Genomic DNA, 18,301 nt, shown 5'->3' on the forward strand with positions numbered 1-18,301 from the left:
GTTCTCTACAAGAAAGCAAGCATTTCTTTTCTTTTCTTTTTTCTTTTTTCTTTTTTTCGGAGCTGGGGACCGAACCCAGGGCCTTGCACTTGCTAGGCAAGCGCTCTACCACTGAGCTAAATCCCCAACCCCCGAGTCCTTTTCTAAGACACGGTCTTTTTTTTTTTTTTTTTTAAACATTTTTTAAAATAGATGTTAATGACTATATGTATGTATAGGTACCATGTAAGTGCCTGGTGCCAACAGAGGACTTTAGATGCCCTGAATCGTAAACAGTTCTGAGTCTCCATGTAGGTCCTGGGAACTGAACCTGAGTGAGTCTTCTGGAAGGGCCAACAGAGCTCTTAACCAGAGCTCTCTTCAGCCCATTGAGATAGGATATCCCCCACCCTGACCCCAGCTACCTCCCCACTATCCTGAGTTTCTCCATGTAGCCCTGGCTGTCTTAGAACTCGCTCCTTAGACCAGGCTGAGTCCATCTGCTTCTGCCACCCAAGTGCTGAGATTAAAGGTGTGCACCATGGCTGCCTGGTGACACAGGGTATTAATGCAGCCCGGGCTGGTACTGAATTCCCTGTGTATCTGAGAGTGTCCTTACATTTCTGACTCTTCTGACTCCTTCCTAATACTGGGATCATAGGCATGTACTGTATTACCCAGCTCTGATACTGGGACTTATAATCACTGTGGCTTAGAGACAGACAGACAGACAGACAGACAGACAGACACACACACAGCCTTAGCACCTGAATTACCTTTACCTTAGAAGGAAATGTAAAAATGAGTATTCCCAAGTGCAACTCAGTAGAGAATGAGACAGTGGGGGAGTGATCAGGACAGTCCCCTTAAATCAAGCTTTAAAAAAGTTTAATTGGGGTTGGGGATTTAGCTCAATGGTAGAGCGCTTGCCTAGGAAGCGCAAGGCCCTGGGTTCGGTCCCCAGCTCCGGAAAAAAAAAACTTTAATTTTTCAAAACTAAGAGCCACCCCTTGTCAGACACCAATGAAGAACTGAGCTTGCCTCCAAATCCAGAGTTGTTCCTTTTCTCTCCCTTGGGTTTCCCAAAGTCCATAGAATGCAAATAGTAGAAGACAGGTCAAGGATTACAGTCGGGACAAGAACTTAAAACAACAGAAAAAGCCCTGCGCTCAGCAAGCGGCAATTAGTGGGCGTTTCCAACAAGCTTCATGCCCCAGAGACACACTTCTCCCACAGGCCTTCCCCGAGTGACCTGGTCATGGACAGCATGCAGGGGCAGGAGGCTGTGGGGACACGCACCTTTGCCAACAGCATGATAAAAGCTCTGATGTGCTGGCTTGTGTCTTAAGTCTGAATAAGCCTGGGCTAAATTGTAAGATCATTTCAAAAACAAAACAAAGAACCACAGAGAGTGGAGTAGAGTACGGCACACATTCCTCATCTCAGCTGAGCTGTGACCAAAATATTCTAGTCTTTTCCAAGCAACACACCTGCTGTCGAGCTTCGTCTCTAAGTCACACTGTGAGAATGAAGTTACCAAGCTGACTTGGCAGGAGTCGCAGCCTTGAAGCTCCAGCATTCACAAGGGGGCAGAGTGGGCAACTCCAGGTGGACAAGACAGGGGGCATCTGCTGCTGTGGTCCCAGTGTCTTAAACGTATGGTAATGGTCTATGCTAGATGCCCAGCAGGGGTAGCCCCGTATCCCCAGCCTCCAAGACAGACCCATGTTCTCCCTTTCTTTGTATTATGGAGCAGGACAGACAAGGGCACTCTCCACACATCTTCCAATGCAAGGCTGCCTTCTGCCTGGCTTTGTAGGCAGAGAACAGAGCTGAACAAAAACCATGCACTTTACTCTGAGGTTTCAGTTTTAGTGTTTATTGGAGTCCATTGCTGACCAGACCCAGCGCTGGGTCCTCACAGGGCATCCCCTCACACACCTCACAACAGCCCTGTGAGGTAGGGTTCTTCTTGTACAGTCCAACCTCAGACCCCTGAGACCTGCCCCTAGCTCTCGCAGTTAGTATAAGCAGAACAAGGGACTCCAACTCTTGCTTTCATTGTTCTAGAAAATACAAAAGCTTTGGTCCCAATTTACACTAATCTTAAATTTTGGGGGGTTTTCAAACGCCCATTCCCCATTGTCTTTTTTTTTTTTTTTAAGTCATCATCCTTTGGTTTTTTGAGACAGGGTCTCACTCTGTAGGCCAGGTTTGCCCAGGACTATACACTCTAGGCTGGCCTCAAACTTACAGCAATCCTCCTGCCTCACTGTCCTGACTGCTGGGATTACAGGTGTATGCCACACCCGATTCCACAATTTTCTCTTAAATTTGGGACTGACCACTGCTGCGAGGCCTGGGGTCAGCCCTTACTCGAGTGTGCATCCCACTGACTCAGTTCCTCAGTTGGCTCCACCACTGTGTGCCCAACAGAGAGCGCTAACCTCAGCCAGCGACTCTCCTCCCTCACACCCGAGGCCTGCAGGGATTGGCTCTGAGAGAAGCGGAGCCTAATCTTTTGCTTTTCTCACCTCTGTGGGATGCACAGGCACATCTGTCCTAAGAGAGGAAGGCTCACCAAATCTGCCTGGCCGGCAAGACCACTGATTAAAATCACAGCCCCAGACACCAAAAGAGACCTTTTCTGACCAAATTTTCAAGTGAGGAAACCCAGGCCAAAAGGGAGAAATGAATTCCAACGTGTTTTTGGAATACCAACTCCCAAGAGAGGAAACCTCAGCAGATGGAGCTGAGCCCCAACCCCACAGCGTGCAAGGCCAAGGTCACTAGCACACCAGTCACATTCTTTGGTTCCAGGAAACCCCAGCTCCCAGTCAGCCCTGTGTGCTCCCCACAATCTGTTCCTGTCAGTACTTGCCGGCGGTGCTTGGTCCAGTGAAGGCCAGTTTCAGTCTTTCAGTGAAGTACTCACTGAACCAGACTGTGGGCTGGGGTCCCATGTTATCAGGGTCCAGAACATTCACCTACTTAAAAGTCCAGCCCACAGCCTCACCCCTGCCTCATAAATTGTACACAGTTTGGCTCATCAGATGCTCCAGGAAACAGGTGCCAACAGCGGCCAGAATCAGCAGTAGGCGCCCCTCAAACTCCACGAATGTGATTAGCCATCCTTTGAACAGCAAGAACAGGGGACTCAGCAGATTTAGCTGCAGGTACCCCTCAGAAACACGCTGAGACATAACCACACTGGCCTGAAGGCAGCTACCTGCAGTCCCTCTCATTTAGTGCCCAACCTGGCTGGGCTAACCTGGTAATATTATCCTGACTTCCTGCTCCAAAGCCCTCACCTAAAGCCTTGTTCACGCAGAAGCCACGCCACCCCCTTGGGTTCCACTGCTAGGGTCTGTTGTTCAGAATGCAGATTTGAGGACCTCAACTGTTCACACTGTCTGTAGAGCTGAGAAAGGAACCTGGCACAGAGGTATCTGTAATCCAACTCTCAAGAAGGTGAGGCAGGGGGACTGCTATGAGTTCTAGAGCCTGGGCTGTAGTGTGAGACCACACTTTCCCCAAAGACACCCATCAATCAAAAGCTGACAGGCGCAGGGCAGCACTGACATCTGACCTCACTTTCCTGCACTTGTAAGACCGGAAGAAAAGGCACATCACCCCGAGGGAGTCCCCTGCAGTGCCCCCGGGGCCTCACTATTCTCTGCTGTCTCTGGGAAGGGGCGAAGAAGTCCCTGGCACACAGCACAGCTCCAGGTCAGCAGAGACTGACGCCTGACGCAGAATCTTACACCTCTGTGCTTTCTCCGGAATTGGAGCAGTTACAGACTCTCCTTTAAAAACAAAAACAAAAAACGAAGTCACAGTTATGGATGGGGACAGTGGGAGACAGAGCATTTAACGACAATGATGAGATCACCTTCCTTGGCTCCAGGGTGCCCCGGCAGACTGCCAAGTTCACCTGTCAGAAGAGAAGAGACTGCCTCTCTCCCTCTCGAGATCCCCATGGAGAGTACGACCCGAAACAGTCCCCGAGGAGGAAGCTAGTCCCAGAGGATCCAATCCGGAAAGAGTTTAATAAATTGGGAAGAAAATGGCCCAGGTGAGGCAGCAGGGCAAGAGGACTCCCGACAGAGGCCACTGTCCACTGGTGCCCTGGCTGGTCTCAGTGGGCACATGGGCCCTGTCCCTGCAGAATCACCACACGCAGAGACTTCACGCGTGCCCTGGCATGAGACCTGACAACTGTGGTTTGCTATGGAGTGGCCGCTCCACTCGCTCTTCTATGCTGGCTTGGCACACCACACATGCAAAGCAAGGAGACTCCACAGACATCACCAAACAGCTAATTTTGGCAAAAAAAAAACAAAACCAAAAAACCAAAAAAAAACAAAAAACAAAAGAGAGAGAGAGAGAGAGAGAGAGAGAGAGAGAGAGGAAGAAGAAGAGAAGAGAGAGATTAAAAAAATTAAAGAGTGAGAGAAAATAAAAAGCTAACTTCGTAAGCAGGATTAGTCACTGAAGTGAAACCTGTATTTTCTCAACAGTATGGATAGGCTATAACTACAATCTCTTTGCTTTAAAGTCTCTGCCATCCTCTCCCTCAATTCAGGTCAAAGTTCATAGCAGCAATGCTCAAGTCCTCAGCCAGGCCAGTGTTGTCTGCTCCTGGGCCAGAGTTCACAGGTCAGGATCAGTCAGTCCGGAGAATCATGGGAGGATGTTCACTATCTTCATCCAGGCGTAGAGCGCTGGCTTCATCCTCTAGGCATGCGCCACCCACAGCACCCAGGTCATCGGTGTAGGCTGCAGAGACAAGAGTGGCACTCAGAGAGCGGGGACTAGCTGCTGACTGACACACATGCCAACCATAGGTTGTGCCCAAGAGATGGTTTTGGTTAGGAGCTATGGCCACACCGAGACTTTCCCAACCTGATCAGAGTGGATCTACAGCCTCAAGCAGAGGCAGATGATGCCGTCCATGTCCCAGTATGCACTACCACAGCACAAGCCCTGCACAGTAACTTGTGGTGACTGAAGGGACTGTATGGGATTTTAACTGCAGACACACAGGTCATGTGCCGCAGCTGAAAGCATGTTCCACAATACGGGAGCTGGCACGGCCCCCCTTGCAAGCATCCCCTTGAGCCTAGGGAAAGTCAGCCACACGATAGAGGGCCAGCACAGGCAGCCTCTGCCCACGGTGCATGAAAGACACGCGGCTCACAGAGGGAGGTGGCAGGCTAGGTGGGCTCACGTGCAGACAGAGTCTCTGGACACAATGACTGCCTTTCTCCCCAAAAATGAAGACTATAAATTCACTTTCACAAGCCTCAAAAGGAAGCCCCGTCCCATGGCTTCATGGGAGGCAGCAACTCCAGTGGCAGCACAGTATGGAAGAACCCCAGAAGCTAATGCTCAATTACCTTCCAAGTTGGCGTCCTGTCCTTTACCAAGTCTTGTTGGGGACGAGGGCACATAGGCACCTTTGGCAGCTGCTGTGCCGTATGTCTGCGTTACTAAGGGGCAGTCATGAGATGCAGAGTCTACAATTTCACTGGTCGTCTCCATGCTGCCATCAAGCCTAGAGACAGTAAATGAACAAGGTCAGACCCTCTGTTTTCAGTCGGGTGTGATAGCTCACTCTCAAAATGCCAGCTCTCTCGAGGTTGAGGCAGAAGAATTCCCCTTAGTTTGAGGCCAGCCTTGACTACAAAGCAACACTCATCCCAAGCTAAAGAGTTGCTCCTGAAGGACAGTTGGTCAGCATGCCTGGGGCCTGAGACGCTAGTCAAGGACTTGTGCCACAGGTGCCTGCTCCTGCCTGACGTGACACTCCCACCAACCAACAACAGTCTGCTTCTGGGATTTCCACAGTGTCTTTAACACAGCAAGTCTGATAAAGTGACACACATCCTAGTCACCACCTATGAATTCCCAGCTCGAATCCCGAGGTGGGTCAGCAGGCGCCTGTGAGGACGCCTTACTGTAGCCCCCACGCCTCACCCTCCGCAGAGGCCTGGAGAGCCACCCAATTGTCACCATCACAGCCTCAGGCACTTCTCCTTCCTGTCCCTGAATGGCATCCTGTGGCCAGCAAGGAAAAGCAGAAGGCTCTTAGCACCAGAGAGTGAAGCTCGGTGGGAGACGATGCTTGCCAGTGGCACAGGTCAGCACAGCAGCCTTCGGGGGATTAATGACCAGACCCACCAGTGCCCGAGGCTGCAGACGGCCACGCGGAGCAGCCTCACCTGTGCTGACGCATCAGGGCGCACTCGCCGCCTTCCTGGGGGTCCAGGTTGTACATGTACAAATAACCATCCGACGCTCCCACCAGCAATCGCGGGATCTTCTGAATTCTAAGGAAAAGCAGCTATGGTTTTATATTTCAGAAGGACTATCTCCTCACAAAAGGCATGTGACTAAGCCTACATACATCTCAGCAGCATCAGAAAGAAACCCACCAGCCAGCGCATTAGGTGAAGACAGTACCTGGGCTCCTCAGAGCGAAGCTGGCAAGGCCAAGGATGGCCTGGGTGTGAGCACACACTGAGTCCCAAAGAGCACGTGGTGGAGCAGGGTAGCTGTCAGTTTCTCTGGTCACTAAGGTGGGTATTTTCTCTTTCCTGTGTGTGCATACACACACCCATCTATGCATGCCCGTGTGGAAGCCAGATATCCTGTTCTACCACTCTGAGCTTATTCCACTGAACCTGCACGTAGGCTGGCATCCAATCACAGAGACACACTTGTCCTTGCTCCCCTAGTGCTAAAAGTAGGCACATATGGGCACATCTGGCTCTTCTGCGGGTGCCCACTGTGCACCTCCCAGCCTGAGGGTGGGTCTGTCCACAGGGCTTCCAAACTTGCTTGTGCCCACTTTAGCAGAACGCCTCTGTAGCTACTGGAGTTAGAAACAGCATCAATGTCCACAGCAGAGCCGTGCCATCACTTGGCTTACAAACTTTCCAGTGCTCCATGGTGACAATCCCAACTGCACAAGCAGGAGCTCTGTGCCCCTGGACGCGCCCACGGAATAGTTTCAATTTCCTACTCTCTGACTTAATATTTTCCACCAACACAAACACCCTGCAAAATGCAAAGAAGGTTCTGTGGAGAGAATGCCAGACACGTGGTCACCATCAGTAAGGCTTAGGGCTCTTCCGCTCTAGGTAGGACTTGATGGACCCCAGGCTTGGACAGGTTGGCAGCACACACCTGTGCAATTTGGCAGCAAGTGCAGTAACTGTTCCCTGGCTCTGGTGTGCGTGGGCAGAGGGTGGGGCCACAGGCTCAGTCTGTACTCACGTGGTGAGTGAGCAGATGTTTTTGTGGCCACAAAATGGCAGGCGGACGGTGGCAAAGGCCCTTCCCTGATTGAACATTTCTGTCACTTGTGAGGGCAGGTAGCTGGTAGATGCCATGAGAACCTTCCCAAAGTAGCCAGTCCAGGTGGTGGGCTCTTCCGGAGGTCTGGAAGGAAGAAGCCCCATCAACAGGTGAGACTGGGTTCTCACTGAGAACTGCACAGCCTGCCCGAGACTGACCAACCTTCCACATCCCGCAAAGATAGGCTGTGGAAAGCACAGAGCATTCTTCCGACCCATGGCCATGACAGCATCCCATCAGGAGCTCGTTCCGGAGCACACACTCCAGTGTCACTAAAGCCCCCATCACATCTCCTATCTGGAGCATGCACACTTCTGACGACACTGAGGTCAGGACTACTTGTGGGCCCTGGGGTGGGACACAGGCTCCATCATGGGGACCAGCTCCAGTGGGTGCTCTTTGAATTTGTGGAGGGAAAAGACGAAGTCTCTTGACCATGCATCTCTTTTAGGGACTTTTGAGACGGAAGCACCCAGCTCCCTGCTGACCTGTGATTCTTCATTCCAGAGTGGGGACACACAGGTACTGACCAGAAGACACCCATGCGACCCAGATTTCTGTCCTCAGGCCTTAGCACCCTGGTGCATGAGGACATCCTCCAAGCACACGTCTCCTGCCTAAGCTGGTCTTGGTGTCATGCCTACCCTACCGTCTGAGTGAGTTTGCACCCAGAAATGGTACCCCTGTGCCATGTCTTTCTGGTGATGTGTGTGTGTGTGTGCACAGGTCAGAGGACAATGTACATGAATTATTTTTCCCCTTCCACCTCCAGGGCAACACTCAGGTTGTCAGGCCTGGAGTCTTTACCCACTGAACCATCTTATCAACCCTCAAAAGAGACCAGCTAGCTCAGTGGTAGTGTATAGAAACACTCCTGAGGCTCTAGGTTTGATCGTCCTCAGCGCCTCCCTCCCACTCCCGTCAAACCCTGTTAGAAAAGCTGTTTTGTAGTCAGGTGTGGCAGGGCACACCTTTTAACCCCAGCGCTCAGGGGCAGAGGTAGGCTGTGGATCTCCGAGTTGGAGGCCAGCCTGGTGTATAGAATGAGTTCCAGGTCACCCAAGGCTCCACAGAGAAACCCTGTCTCAAAAGCCAACCAAAAAAACCAAAAAAATCTAAAAAACCAACAACAAAAGGGAAAGACAAGCTTGTCTTTGCAACTTACTTTTCCCTCACGGCTTCAAGTTTGAAGATGTGCACTGTTTCGGTGTTGCTGGATGCGGAGAGAAACATGCCGTCCATGCTGAAGGCCAGGGAGCAGATGCTCACACACCTGAGGAACAGGGGGTGTGAGGGAGGCCCCAGCACAACCACAGAACACACTGGCAACAACTGTTGGGGTTGGTTACTTCCTCTGGACAGAGAAACCTTGTGATAAACCAGGTAAGAGCAATTCTCTCTATGCTGACACAGCGTCTTACTGTGTAACCCCAGATGCTCTGGGATTTAGTGTGTAGACCAGTCTGGTTTTGACTTGCAATCATTCCCCTGACTCTGCCTCCTGAGTGTGCTCAGATTATCACCCCCCTACCTTCCTCATTTTGAGACAGGGTCTCACTATAGAGCTCTGTCCTCGAACTCAGAGACCCTTCAGCCTCCAGTCTCTGTTTCCCTGGTGGTGGGACTGAAGGTGTGAGCCATTACACTTAGCCAAGAAAAACTCTTCAATTAGTCTTTAAATAATCTATTTTTCTTTGAGTGCTTTTAGCCAAGACTGTGGCTGTGGATAGTTCTAGGTGGGAGAGGACGGGGCTGTGGTGTCTGCCCGGGCGGGCCTGTCAGCAGAGCTGGTACTGTTTGAGAGCAATGCCCAGCACATGTCTCAAGGCCATAAACATTCCACAGCCTCAATAAACACACTTCCCCTAATCCTTCCAAGTAGGTTAGGACTTCCAGAATGTTTCCACCTCTCCATTGATGGCGTGTATACAGAAGGTGGCGCACTCTAGACTGACCGCTAAGTGCCTGTCTAATGGGCAGCAAGGCCAGATCTACCTCAGGAAGGTCAGGCCCCACGTCCAGACTCAGAGCCCACCGCAGACCTGACTCAGCAGCACAAGCAGACGGCATGGTTACGAGGGATATGGGGTACAATAAGAGTTCAGAGAGGCTCCTGGCAGACACCGGACATAGGAAACCAAGCAGGAGCATAGGAGAATCACTAAGAGACGTGTGGTGTGAGCAAGACCAAAGATGCAGGCAGACCTTGAAGAATATTTGGCTTTTTCTCAAAGTGTTTTGAAAAAAGAGCCATACTATACTATACTATACCATATCATACAGATGTGTGTATGTGTGTGTGTGTGTGTGTGTGTGTGTGTGTGTGTGTACACTCTATACTATAAAGCCCAGCCTAGTGCTGGGGTTACAGGTGTGGCTCTGCCAAGGGATAACTGAGACATGTCTGCTCTGTCTCTGGGGACATCCCAGAAAGAAAAGGGAGGTGATGACAGTGGCAGGTCCCCTCGAGGACAGCCAAGCATTCCTAAATACTCCTCAGAGTTCGACATGAAGCCCTGGGGAGGCAGTTACACCTCCACTGTGTTCCTAATAAAGAGGAGAAGGTGAGGTCCAGGGCAAAGGGATGCACTGCTGCCTTGTCAGTCACAGTGATGGCTCAAGGGCCTGAACCAAGAAAGCAGGCATCACGGCCTAGTCCTGACCTACAGTGCTCCAGCATCTGCCTTAAGTAGCAGTAAGGGAGGGAGGTTTAGGCACAGATGCAGGATGCTGTAGGTAGGCAGACTACAGCGGGAACCCCCAACCTTAAGAACTCCAATCCCCAAACTTAAGATAACTGCCAGGGGAGGGGAGGTGGGCAGGACCTCAGAGGTAGAGGAGTAGACAGGAGGGAGGACCCCAGCAGGTGCAGGTGTTGCCCTGTACCCTGAATCTCCTGGCCCTGGACTTTCTCAGCAATGCTGGTCCTAGACTAGTCCCAGGAGGTGTGCTTGGAGTCCCAGGGTCCTCCCAGTCTTCCCTGACTTGAGCACAGGTAACAGAACCTGAGACCCAAGGGAACCTCTGACCAGCCAGGTGTACCCCATTTACCTTTTCACTCCTCTCCTGAACTCAAACAGCTTCTGTCCCTCTGGAATGGAGAACACTCGAATCACAGTCCCCTAGGTCAGAGAGAGGACACAGAGGGAAAACAGAATTTTAGCTGAGCAAAACAATCGACTTTTCCTTTTATCCACATCACTCTACATAAGCACATACGAATAAGCCACGCGGTCTGTCTCCATGGGCAACTCAGCTTCTTAGAGCTCCAGTTCTGGGATAGCACACACTCCTGCTGCCACAGACCAGAATGTTCTACTCTTGCCCACCACCACAGTGTGGCTTAAAGTCAGCCTACTGAGCTGGAAACAGCAGCCTTGAAGACAACCGCGGAGCTCACCAAAGCACCGCACCCTAAACCCACAGCTCTTCTTGCTGGGTTGCTCATGTTAATGGTTAGACACGCATCCTTGGGATTTACACATGACTTAAACACGGCATTACCTGCAATAACAGTTATGTAAGAGACAAAAATCAATGTCTCAAAATAGTGATGCTTAAAAATACTACATATACCTGGGAAGCAGAGGCAGTGGATCTCAAGAGTTCAAGGCCAGCCTGGTCTACAAAACGAGTTCCAGAATAACCAGGGCTATACAGAAAAACAAACATTACAGCCACTAAAGTGGTTTTTTTGTTGCTGTTTTTGAGGCTGAGATAAGGTCCCACTATGTCCCTGGCTGGCCTGGGACTCACTGCACGGACAGGACTGGCTCTGAGCTCAGAGGCCTAACCTGCTTCTTGCGTCAGTCAGTACTATGCCTGATGTTTTCCTACCTTATGCCACAAACAAGTGTGTGCTCTTCTTTTCTTTAGTAGAGGGTGTGTGTGTGTGTGTGTGTGTGTGTGTGTGTGTGTGTGTGTGCGCACCACAGTGCACATGTGGGGGCCTGAGACAGCCTAGGTAGTCAGCTCTTTCCTACCATGTCAGCCCCTGCCCTCCCTCTGTGTACACACATGCACAAGCGCCAACACATACACTGGCTGAACCACCGCACTGCTCCCTGCAGTGTGTCACACAACCCCATCCTGTAGCACTAGGGAGGTGGCAGGACCTTCCAGGTGAGGAAGTTAGTCCCACTCTCTGGAAGTGTGTCCTTAAAGGGAATATGGCCGCCTCCGTCCCCTTCTCCTCCTGGCTACCATATGACCAGTTTTTCTCAGTCGTGGGACATGCGTGAAGTGGCAGAGCCAGCTGACCATTCATCACGCATTTGCTCTCTGCACAGGTAGGTAGTCTCCCTCAGGCATTCTCAAAGGTGGGAAGCTGGCACTTGCAGCCCCTACAGTGCACTGAGGAATAGGAAACCTGTTGCACTTGGACTATGTGAAGAGAACGAGCAGGGTCCATGGGGCCCACTGAACCAGCTTCCCCTCCCCTGGCCACAGCAGACATACCTTCTCAGAAGCAGTGGCAAGCTTGGTCCCACTTGCGTCAAAAGCCAGGGCTGCTAAGGGACTGTCATGAGCTGGGATCATGTTTGCAGCCCTCTGAAAGGGGAAAATAAAGAAAACATGACTGTCACAGAGGAATCCTGTCCCCCAGGGCCTTCAGGTGGAAATGGCTGTTAGAGCATGAGCAGTGGAGCCCCGTGGCCGGCAGGTCTGGAAACACTGCTCAGACTGCGGCAGGCAGAGCAGCTGACCCCGTGTGCTGGCTTCTGCCAACAAGCGCCCCCTGGGGTTCAGCACTGTGTGAGCGCTGGTGAGACACAGGCAGCTCAGCGAGACCTGCTCTGCCACCTCTGGAGAGCACGAGAAGCCATGCTGCTGAGCCCAGGATGCCACTGCATGCCTTCCCAGCAAAACACGTCCTCCAGAGCCACGCAAGGACCTCACCAAGTTAATGGTGTCGAAGACCTGCACCTCTCCAATGGTCGCACTCCCTGGGTACGCCAAGTAGCAGTTGTCATTGTTTATTGACAGTGCACACAAGCCTGTGGAGACACATGACAACTGAATGCAAATTGAATCTAGAAGGATACCTTTTGGTGTTAGGGCACAGTTAACATTTCTAGAACAAAAATAATAAAAAAATAGCAGATAATCACTTCCCCCCTCAAGTTGTCCACCCCAGGCCACTCTGGGTGATGGCTGGTATCATTCAGAGATGAAACAACTTTGGTTAGGAATGACCAGCAGACTGGGCTAAATAAAGCTCTTCCAACCAATGAGCTTATGCGCTTACATGCTCACAAGATAGCCACGCAGGGAAGGCGGCTCAGAGGCACAGGGCCAGGAGGAATGATCCGTCAGTTTGCACCTTCTGAATCTTACACCTGACTGTGCGCACACCAGACAGGAAACTCCCACCGCCCGCTATCACGATACATCTGTTTACTTAGTGTGCATTAGGCAGAGGCAACTTCCTTCCACCGTGTGAGCTCCTGGAGCGGCACTCAGCTTGTCAGGTTTGGCTGTAAGCGCCCATTTACTTGCTGAGCCACCTCCCAGCCCACGGTTATCCTTAAAAGCCTCCCTTCCCCCTAAAAAAAAAAAAAGAAACAAAACAAAACTGGGCTCTTCCTTTAAATTTTTTCTACCTATGTATTTACTTTTGGTGTGTGTTCACATGCCCACCATGTACAGGTCAGAGGTCAAGCTGCAGAAGTCAGTTCTCTTCTTCCACAGCGTGGATGGTAGGAATCACACTGAGGTCGCTGGGCTTGTGGTAAGGGCCTTAACACACTGAACCATTTCACAGGCTCACACTCTAATTAGCAATGGCTTACCTGCAGGGTTCGGGGGTGTCTCTCGGATGGTATGAAGTACCTTCATGTCCCGGATGTTGTGTATATAGAGCGACTCTTCTAGACACACGATGAGCCTCTAGAAACAGTACCAACAAAGCATCAAGAAGCGCCTGGGCCAGCACGTGCCGTGCTGCACCTTCGCTGACTCCTGGACTACGACAATCTCCACTAGGACACCATGCAGGCTGCTGTCCAGAGAGAGCGTGTGCAGCTGCCTCCCACTGCCAAGCAGGCTCTGGAGCCATTTGCATCAGCTCCCACAACTACAGATGCCAAGTGCACTATCAACTCTCACTCGGTGATTTAACTCAGTACCATGTGTTTGGGTGACTGAGCAGAGATCTACAAAGACTACCTGCTTTAGAAAATGATGGTAAGGGCTGGGGAGATGGCCCAGTGGATAACAGCACCTGCTGTGTGAGCCCAACCAGGTAGCACAGGCCCATCCTCCACCTACTAGAGACTGAGGCAGGAGGATGGCACGGTTGAGGCCCCATCACAAAATAAAAAGTAAAAATGGGCTTAGCAGTAAAGGCTCATGCTTTGCACGTGTGAGGTCTGCCCCGAGTACCACAAAAAAAACCCTACAGCTCCCCAAACCCATGGTGACTGAGGTACAGGTAAAATACAAGTAAAAGCACAGGGTTTGTGTCACTGTGCGCACGGGTAATTTTGCTGTAGTGCTCTACTCACTAGTTTTTAGATGTGTGAGTGTCCACTTGCATGCATGCATGCACACTGTGTGTGCCTAGATCTGAGGTCATAAGAGGGCGCTGGATCCCCTGGAGCTAGAGTTACAGGTGGCTGTGAGCCACCCGATGTGGGTGCAGGGCAAGAGCTCTAATCTTTAAGCCAGCTCTCCAGGTCTCTATCCTGTTCTTACTCATTTTAAAGATAGGACGCTGGGGCTCCTAGATGATGGGTCAGGGTCAATACCTCGAGGAGCTTGGCCCACGGCTACTCCACGTTAACATGTACAAGAGCCTGTATCAGTTATGTCTTCACCGTGAAAAATGCTAAGGCTATTCCGTCCCACAACTGTCCAGCTCAACTGCATAACTGGCCAATTCCCAGTTTAATCAGGGAACCAGGAGACACATGTCTGGCTAACTGCTCTCCCAGTACGGGAAGCTAAGCTCTCCAGCCTGCTGCCAAGGCACCTTTCCCTGCTCATGTGTGTGCTGCCACACAGAGAAAATGCTGGAGGCTCTTCTGCAGCGGCTACCGGTGCACAGGCGGAGGCCAGCAAACATACTCAGGTTCCACACGCACTTGTGCCATGTGGGTCTGTCTTGTTGGTTTGAGGAAAAATTCAAAGGAAAAGAGGGAACAGACTTGCAGACAGGAACCTAAGAGTAAGACTCGTGCCCCGAGGACAAATTGAGCATGCTGACAGGGACAAAGCCAGTGCCATGTGTGGGACTGCCTGAGCAAAGCTGCTGAGAATGGAGCTGAGGGTCTGGCTAAGCAAATGTGTGAACAGTCAGGCCATGGTGTTGCACACCTTATCCCAGCACTATAGTGGCAGAGCCGGATGCACCACCGTGATTTGGAGGCCAGCCTGCTCTACATAGCAAGCTCCGGGACAGCCAGGGCTACCTAAAGAGCCCATCTTAAGAATCCGAAATGGACAGGCACAGGGGAGTAGAGGTGATGGTGCAGAGCTGGGGAGGCTCCCATCCTTCTGATCCTCCTGCCTGTGCCTCTCACCGTGCTCAGCCAGTTTCATGCTGTGCTTGTGTGCCCAAGGCGCAGGGGCCCAGTGGGCAAGGCGGGTGCTGTCACCTGAGCTGCAGCACAGGGTGCTACTCACCTGCCTGTTCAGCTTCACAGCCAGGATGGTGTTGGAGTAGCTGTAGTTGCAAATCTCAGTCCCCTTCTTAAAGTGGCAAACCTTCAGCTTCCTGGGAGCTTTGAGGCTGACGATGGCCACCAAGCTGCTTGAGAACAATCTCTCCACGATGCAGACATCTTCGGTGTCAGCTGGAATGAGAAGAAAAACACACGCATGGACACATGCGTTTCCGGGTTAAGGCATGCAATCTGCCCACAGACACGGTGCATGCACTAACAGGCCCACGGCACAGAACACTATAAAGGACACATGGGTGACATATCTCTGGAGCCACAGATCAGCAGAGGGGATGAAAGTCTGTCTGGAGCGATGGCTTCTGTCACTACATAGATCACACCCTATGTGCAAACTCTGTTACCAAAGCACAGAAACACGAGAGGGCGGCTTTAAACACGCTCTGCTGTGGGCAGGACTTCCATCCATCTGCTGTTGTTTTGTGGGTGTGGGTGTGTGCATGGTAGGAGTGGAGGTCGAGGAAACTTGTGACGTCTATTCTTTCCTCCTACCATGGGGGTCCTGGGTTCCAACTCAGGTCGTCAGGCTTGGCAGCAAGCGCCTTTACTCACTGAGCCATCTCACTGGCCCATACTTGTTCAAGTCAGGTCACAGAAGGAGATGCTGCCAGGGAAGCATGCTAAGGCCCAATCCATAACTGCTGTGGCCCTGGGCAGTGAACCAGAGCTCCGAGTCAGCCCCATGATGTCGCAGCATTCAGTAGGCTGGCTTGATAAACTCAGCTCTGACTCTTTGTAGCTGAGGACGGGTGCATCAGGATGCAACCCTGTGTAAGTCAAAGAACATTTGTGTTTCTAGGCAAGTACATGGTTCCATCAGGTCTGCCTGACCTGAAATGCAAACGTATACTAACACACTAGACACAAATGTAGACTGGTATACCAGACATAAGCTAGAAGCAGGCACGCCCATTCTTGTTTTAAGCATGGGAATGTGCTCGCAATGGAACAGGCAGTAAAACCAAGGCCTATCCTAAGCTTTTTATAATTTATTTATGGGCACTTTTAGCCAGATGACACAAATCACATTTGCTTCCTTTCTAGAGCAGCAAGCACACCTTCATTTCAAGAATCAAAAGCACAAGTGGCTGCCACCATTGGGGCACAAGCCAGAGGGGTGGGAGCCAGGAGATGGGTCCCAGGCTGCAGAAACTTTGCCCATAAGCATCCTGATATAGGTGCCAACCTCTGCTCAGAGTGCACTGTAACAAAAGAATGGTTAACATCGCAAGCTCTTAGAAGTCAGAGATTTGTACAAGACAAGCACTTGAAACACAGCCAACCAGGTGTACCGACAGGCTAGAGACCCAGAATGCCAACTGTCTGCAGCACAAAGAACTTCCGTCAAGAAATCATAAGGACATCTGTCATGAGGAGAAACCTGGTGGGAAAGAGGATCAGTTCTAGCTGCCAGCTCTGGTGACATACGCCTTTAATCCAACATTCAGGAGGCAGAGGCAGGTGGTTCCCTTGTGACTTTGAGGCCAGCCTGCTTTACAGTTAGGTCAGCAAAGGCCGCTGAGACTTTTTTTTAAAGGGGCGTGTTCATGGGGTGGGGCAGAAGAGGTGGCACCCCATGTACAAAGCAGGGCAGGGTAGTGTGCCTGGAAGCAAAGACATGACAGTCCATGCAACTCACTGGCTAGCTAGCCTGGAGGACTGTCTAGACACACAGACAGACAGACAGACAGACAGACAGACAGACAGACAGACAGACACACACACACACACACACACACACACAGACACACACACACTAATTTAAAAAGGAAAACCAGGGGGTTGGGGATTTAGCTCAGTGGTAGAGCGCTTGCCTAGCAAGCACAAGGCCCTGGGTTCGGTCCCCAGCTCCAAAAAAAAAAGAAAAATTCCTCTTGGCCAGGCATGGTAGTGCACATCTTTAATTCCAGTACTTGGTAGGCAGAGACTGGCAGACTTCTGTGAGTTCTAGGCCAGCCTGGTCTATATAATGAGCTTCAGAACAGCCAAGGCTACGTCAGGGCTACCAAAAGCCCCTCTCAAAAAAGCCAAAAAGAGGACTCTCTAATTAATTCTCCATCTTGAATGATGGAAACCATAATTTGCACTGGAGACTGCACACAGAGCAACAATGCCCCTGCCTCACTGCACATCCCTGCAATAGATTCAGGGGTGGGAGTGGGGGTGAGGGTAGGATAGGGGGAAGCACCTGGATCCAAGTCTGTTAGAACTTGGATGCTTGCCCTGCAGAGGGACTAGCCAGACTTTATATTCCATCTAATATCTTCCCTGAGACACTAAACTCCTCCCAGCCTTTATAGCCCCCACAGTAGGCTGGGAGTCAGCTAAACAAAATAAAACAGACCAGAAACGCTGGGCGCTGAGCCCCGTACTGGGTGTGAGGACGCTCACCCCCTCCAGTCACCACAGATGGTTAGTGCTTGTCTGTGTGGCTATCTGTTGACCCCATCTTTCCAACTCTAGGAAGTTAGTTACCTGACAGCTTTATTCACCAGTGGCTACAGCAGAGTTCCTCCACCTACTCTGTGAACGGGAACGGGCATTCATACTGCTGCTTGCACATCAATGTACAGAACAGTGTTATTCACAGCAAGCAAGAAATACGAACAGCCCAAAATCAGTGGACGAACCAAACAGGACGGCTCGACAGTCCAGCAATACTCAGCAGTAACTCAAAGGAAGCCGGGTACACGGGAGTGCGGGGACGAGCTGTAAAAACATTCCACATGAGCAAAGCCAACCACACTCAGCTGCATTTATCTGCAAAGCCCAGACAGCAAGTCTATAGATGTAGAAAGGAGATGAGCAGCTGAGCATGGCTGAGTGGGAGAGGTTGGGGAGGAGCTGCTAATGGACTCCGGCTTTAAGAGGTGATAAAAACATCTGCAAACTCCACAATGGTAGGCTGCGCAACTCAGCCAGTGCACTGCACGTCCTTTGATAGTTTAAGCAGATTCATAGGCCATAAAGGTATAGACACTGTACCCCGATGAGGCTGGCTTTTATTTTTGTAAACGCACTAAAGCCCATCCCAGGCAGCCTAGTGCGGACATATGAACTTTGGCTGACATATTAACACCTGACGCAAGAAGTTACTGACACAAGTGGGAGGGGACTCTCAGTGCAAGTCACGTCACCAGGGAGAAATGGGCCATTGGGACAAGGCAGAGCTAAGTATATGCAGACCTCAGGGAACTCCAGTCCTTTGACTCTAGGCAACGGGAGGGGGTATCTCTTAAGCCATTGAAGACATCTGACAGCTACTGAATTTTCTGGGG

The 18,301-nt window shown here is 51.1% G+C and overlaps 1 protein-coding gene across 1 annotated transcript in view; it reads right to left on the minus strand.

The window, feature by feature from the left end:
- Positions 1 to 4,463: 4,463 nt before the first annotated feature.
- The window catches only part of Wipi2 (WD repeat domain, phosphoinositide interacting 2), a 28,431-nt gene continuing 14,593 nt past the window's right edge, over positions 4,464 to 18,301 (minus strand). The window contains exons 3-12 of the mRNA NM_001007615.1: positions 14,968 to 15,137; positions 13,134 to 13,230; positions 12,241 to 12,338; positions 11,800 to 11,892; positions 10,393 to 10,463; positions 8,507 to 8,614; positions 7,261 to 7,425; positions 6,204 to 6,311; positions 5,379 to 5,536; positions 4,464 to 4,758 (exon numbers count right to left, since the gene is read on the minus strand). Coding sequence (NP_001007616.1) covers positions 4,646 to 4,758; positions 5,379 to 5,536; positions 6,204 to 6,311; positions 7,261 to 7,425; positions 8,507 to 8,614; positions 10,393 to 10,463; positions 11,800 to 11,892; positions 12,241 to 12,338; positions 13,134 to 13,230; positions 14,968 to 15,137 — 1,181 coding nt within the window. The 3' untranslated portion in view covers positions 4,464 to 4,645. The remainder of the gene's footprint in view (positions 4,759 to 5,378; positions 5,537 to 6,203; positions 6,312 to 7,260; positions 7,426 to 8,506; positions 8,615 to 10,392; positions 10,464 to 11,799; positions 11,893 to 12,240; positions 12,339 to 13,133; positions 13,231 to 14,967; positions 15,138 to 18,301) is intronic.

Source organism: Rattus norvegicus, chromosome 12 (assembly GCF_036323735.1).
Source record: "Rattus norvegicus strain BN/NHsdMcwi chromosome 12, GRCr8, whole genome shotgun sequence".
Taxonomy (NCBI): domain Eukaryota; kingdom Metazoa; phylum Chordata; class Mammalia; order Rodentia; family Muridae; genus Rattus; species Rattus norvegicus.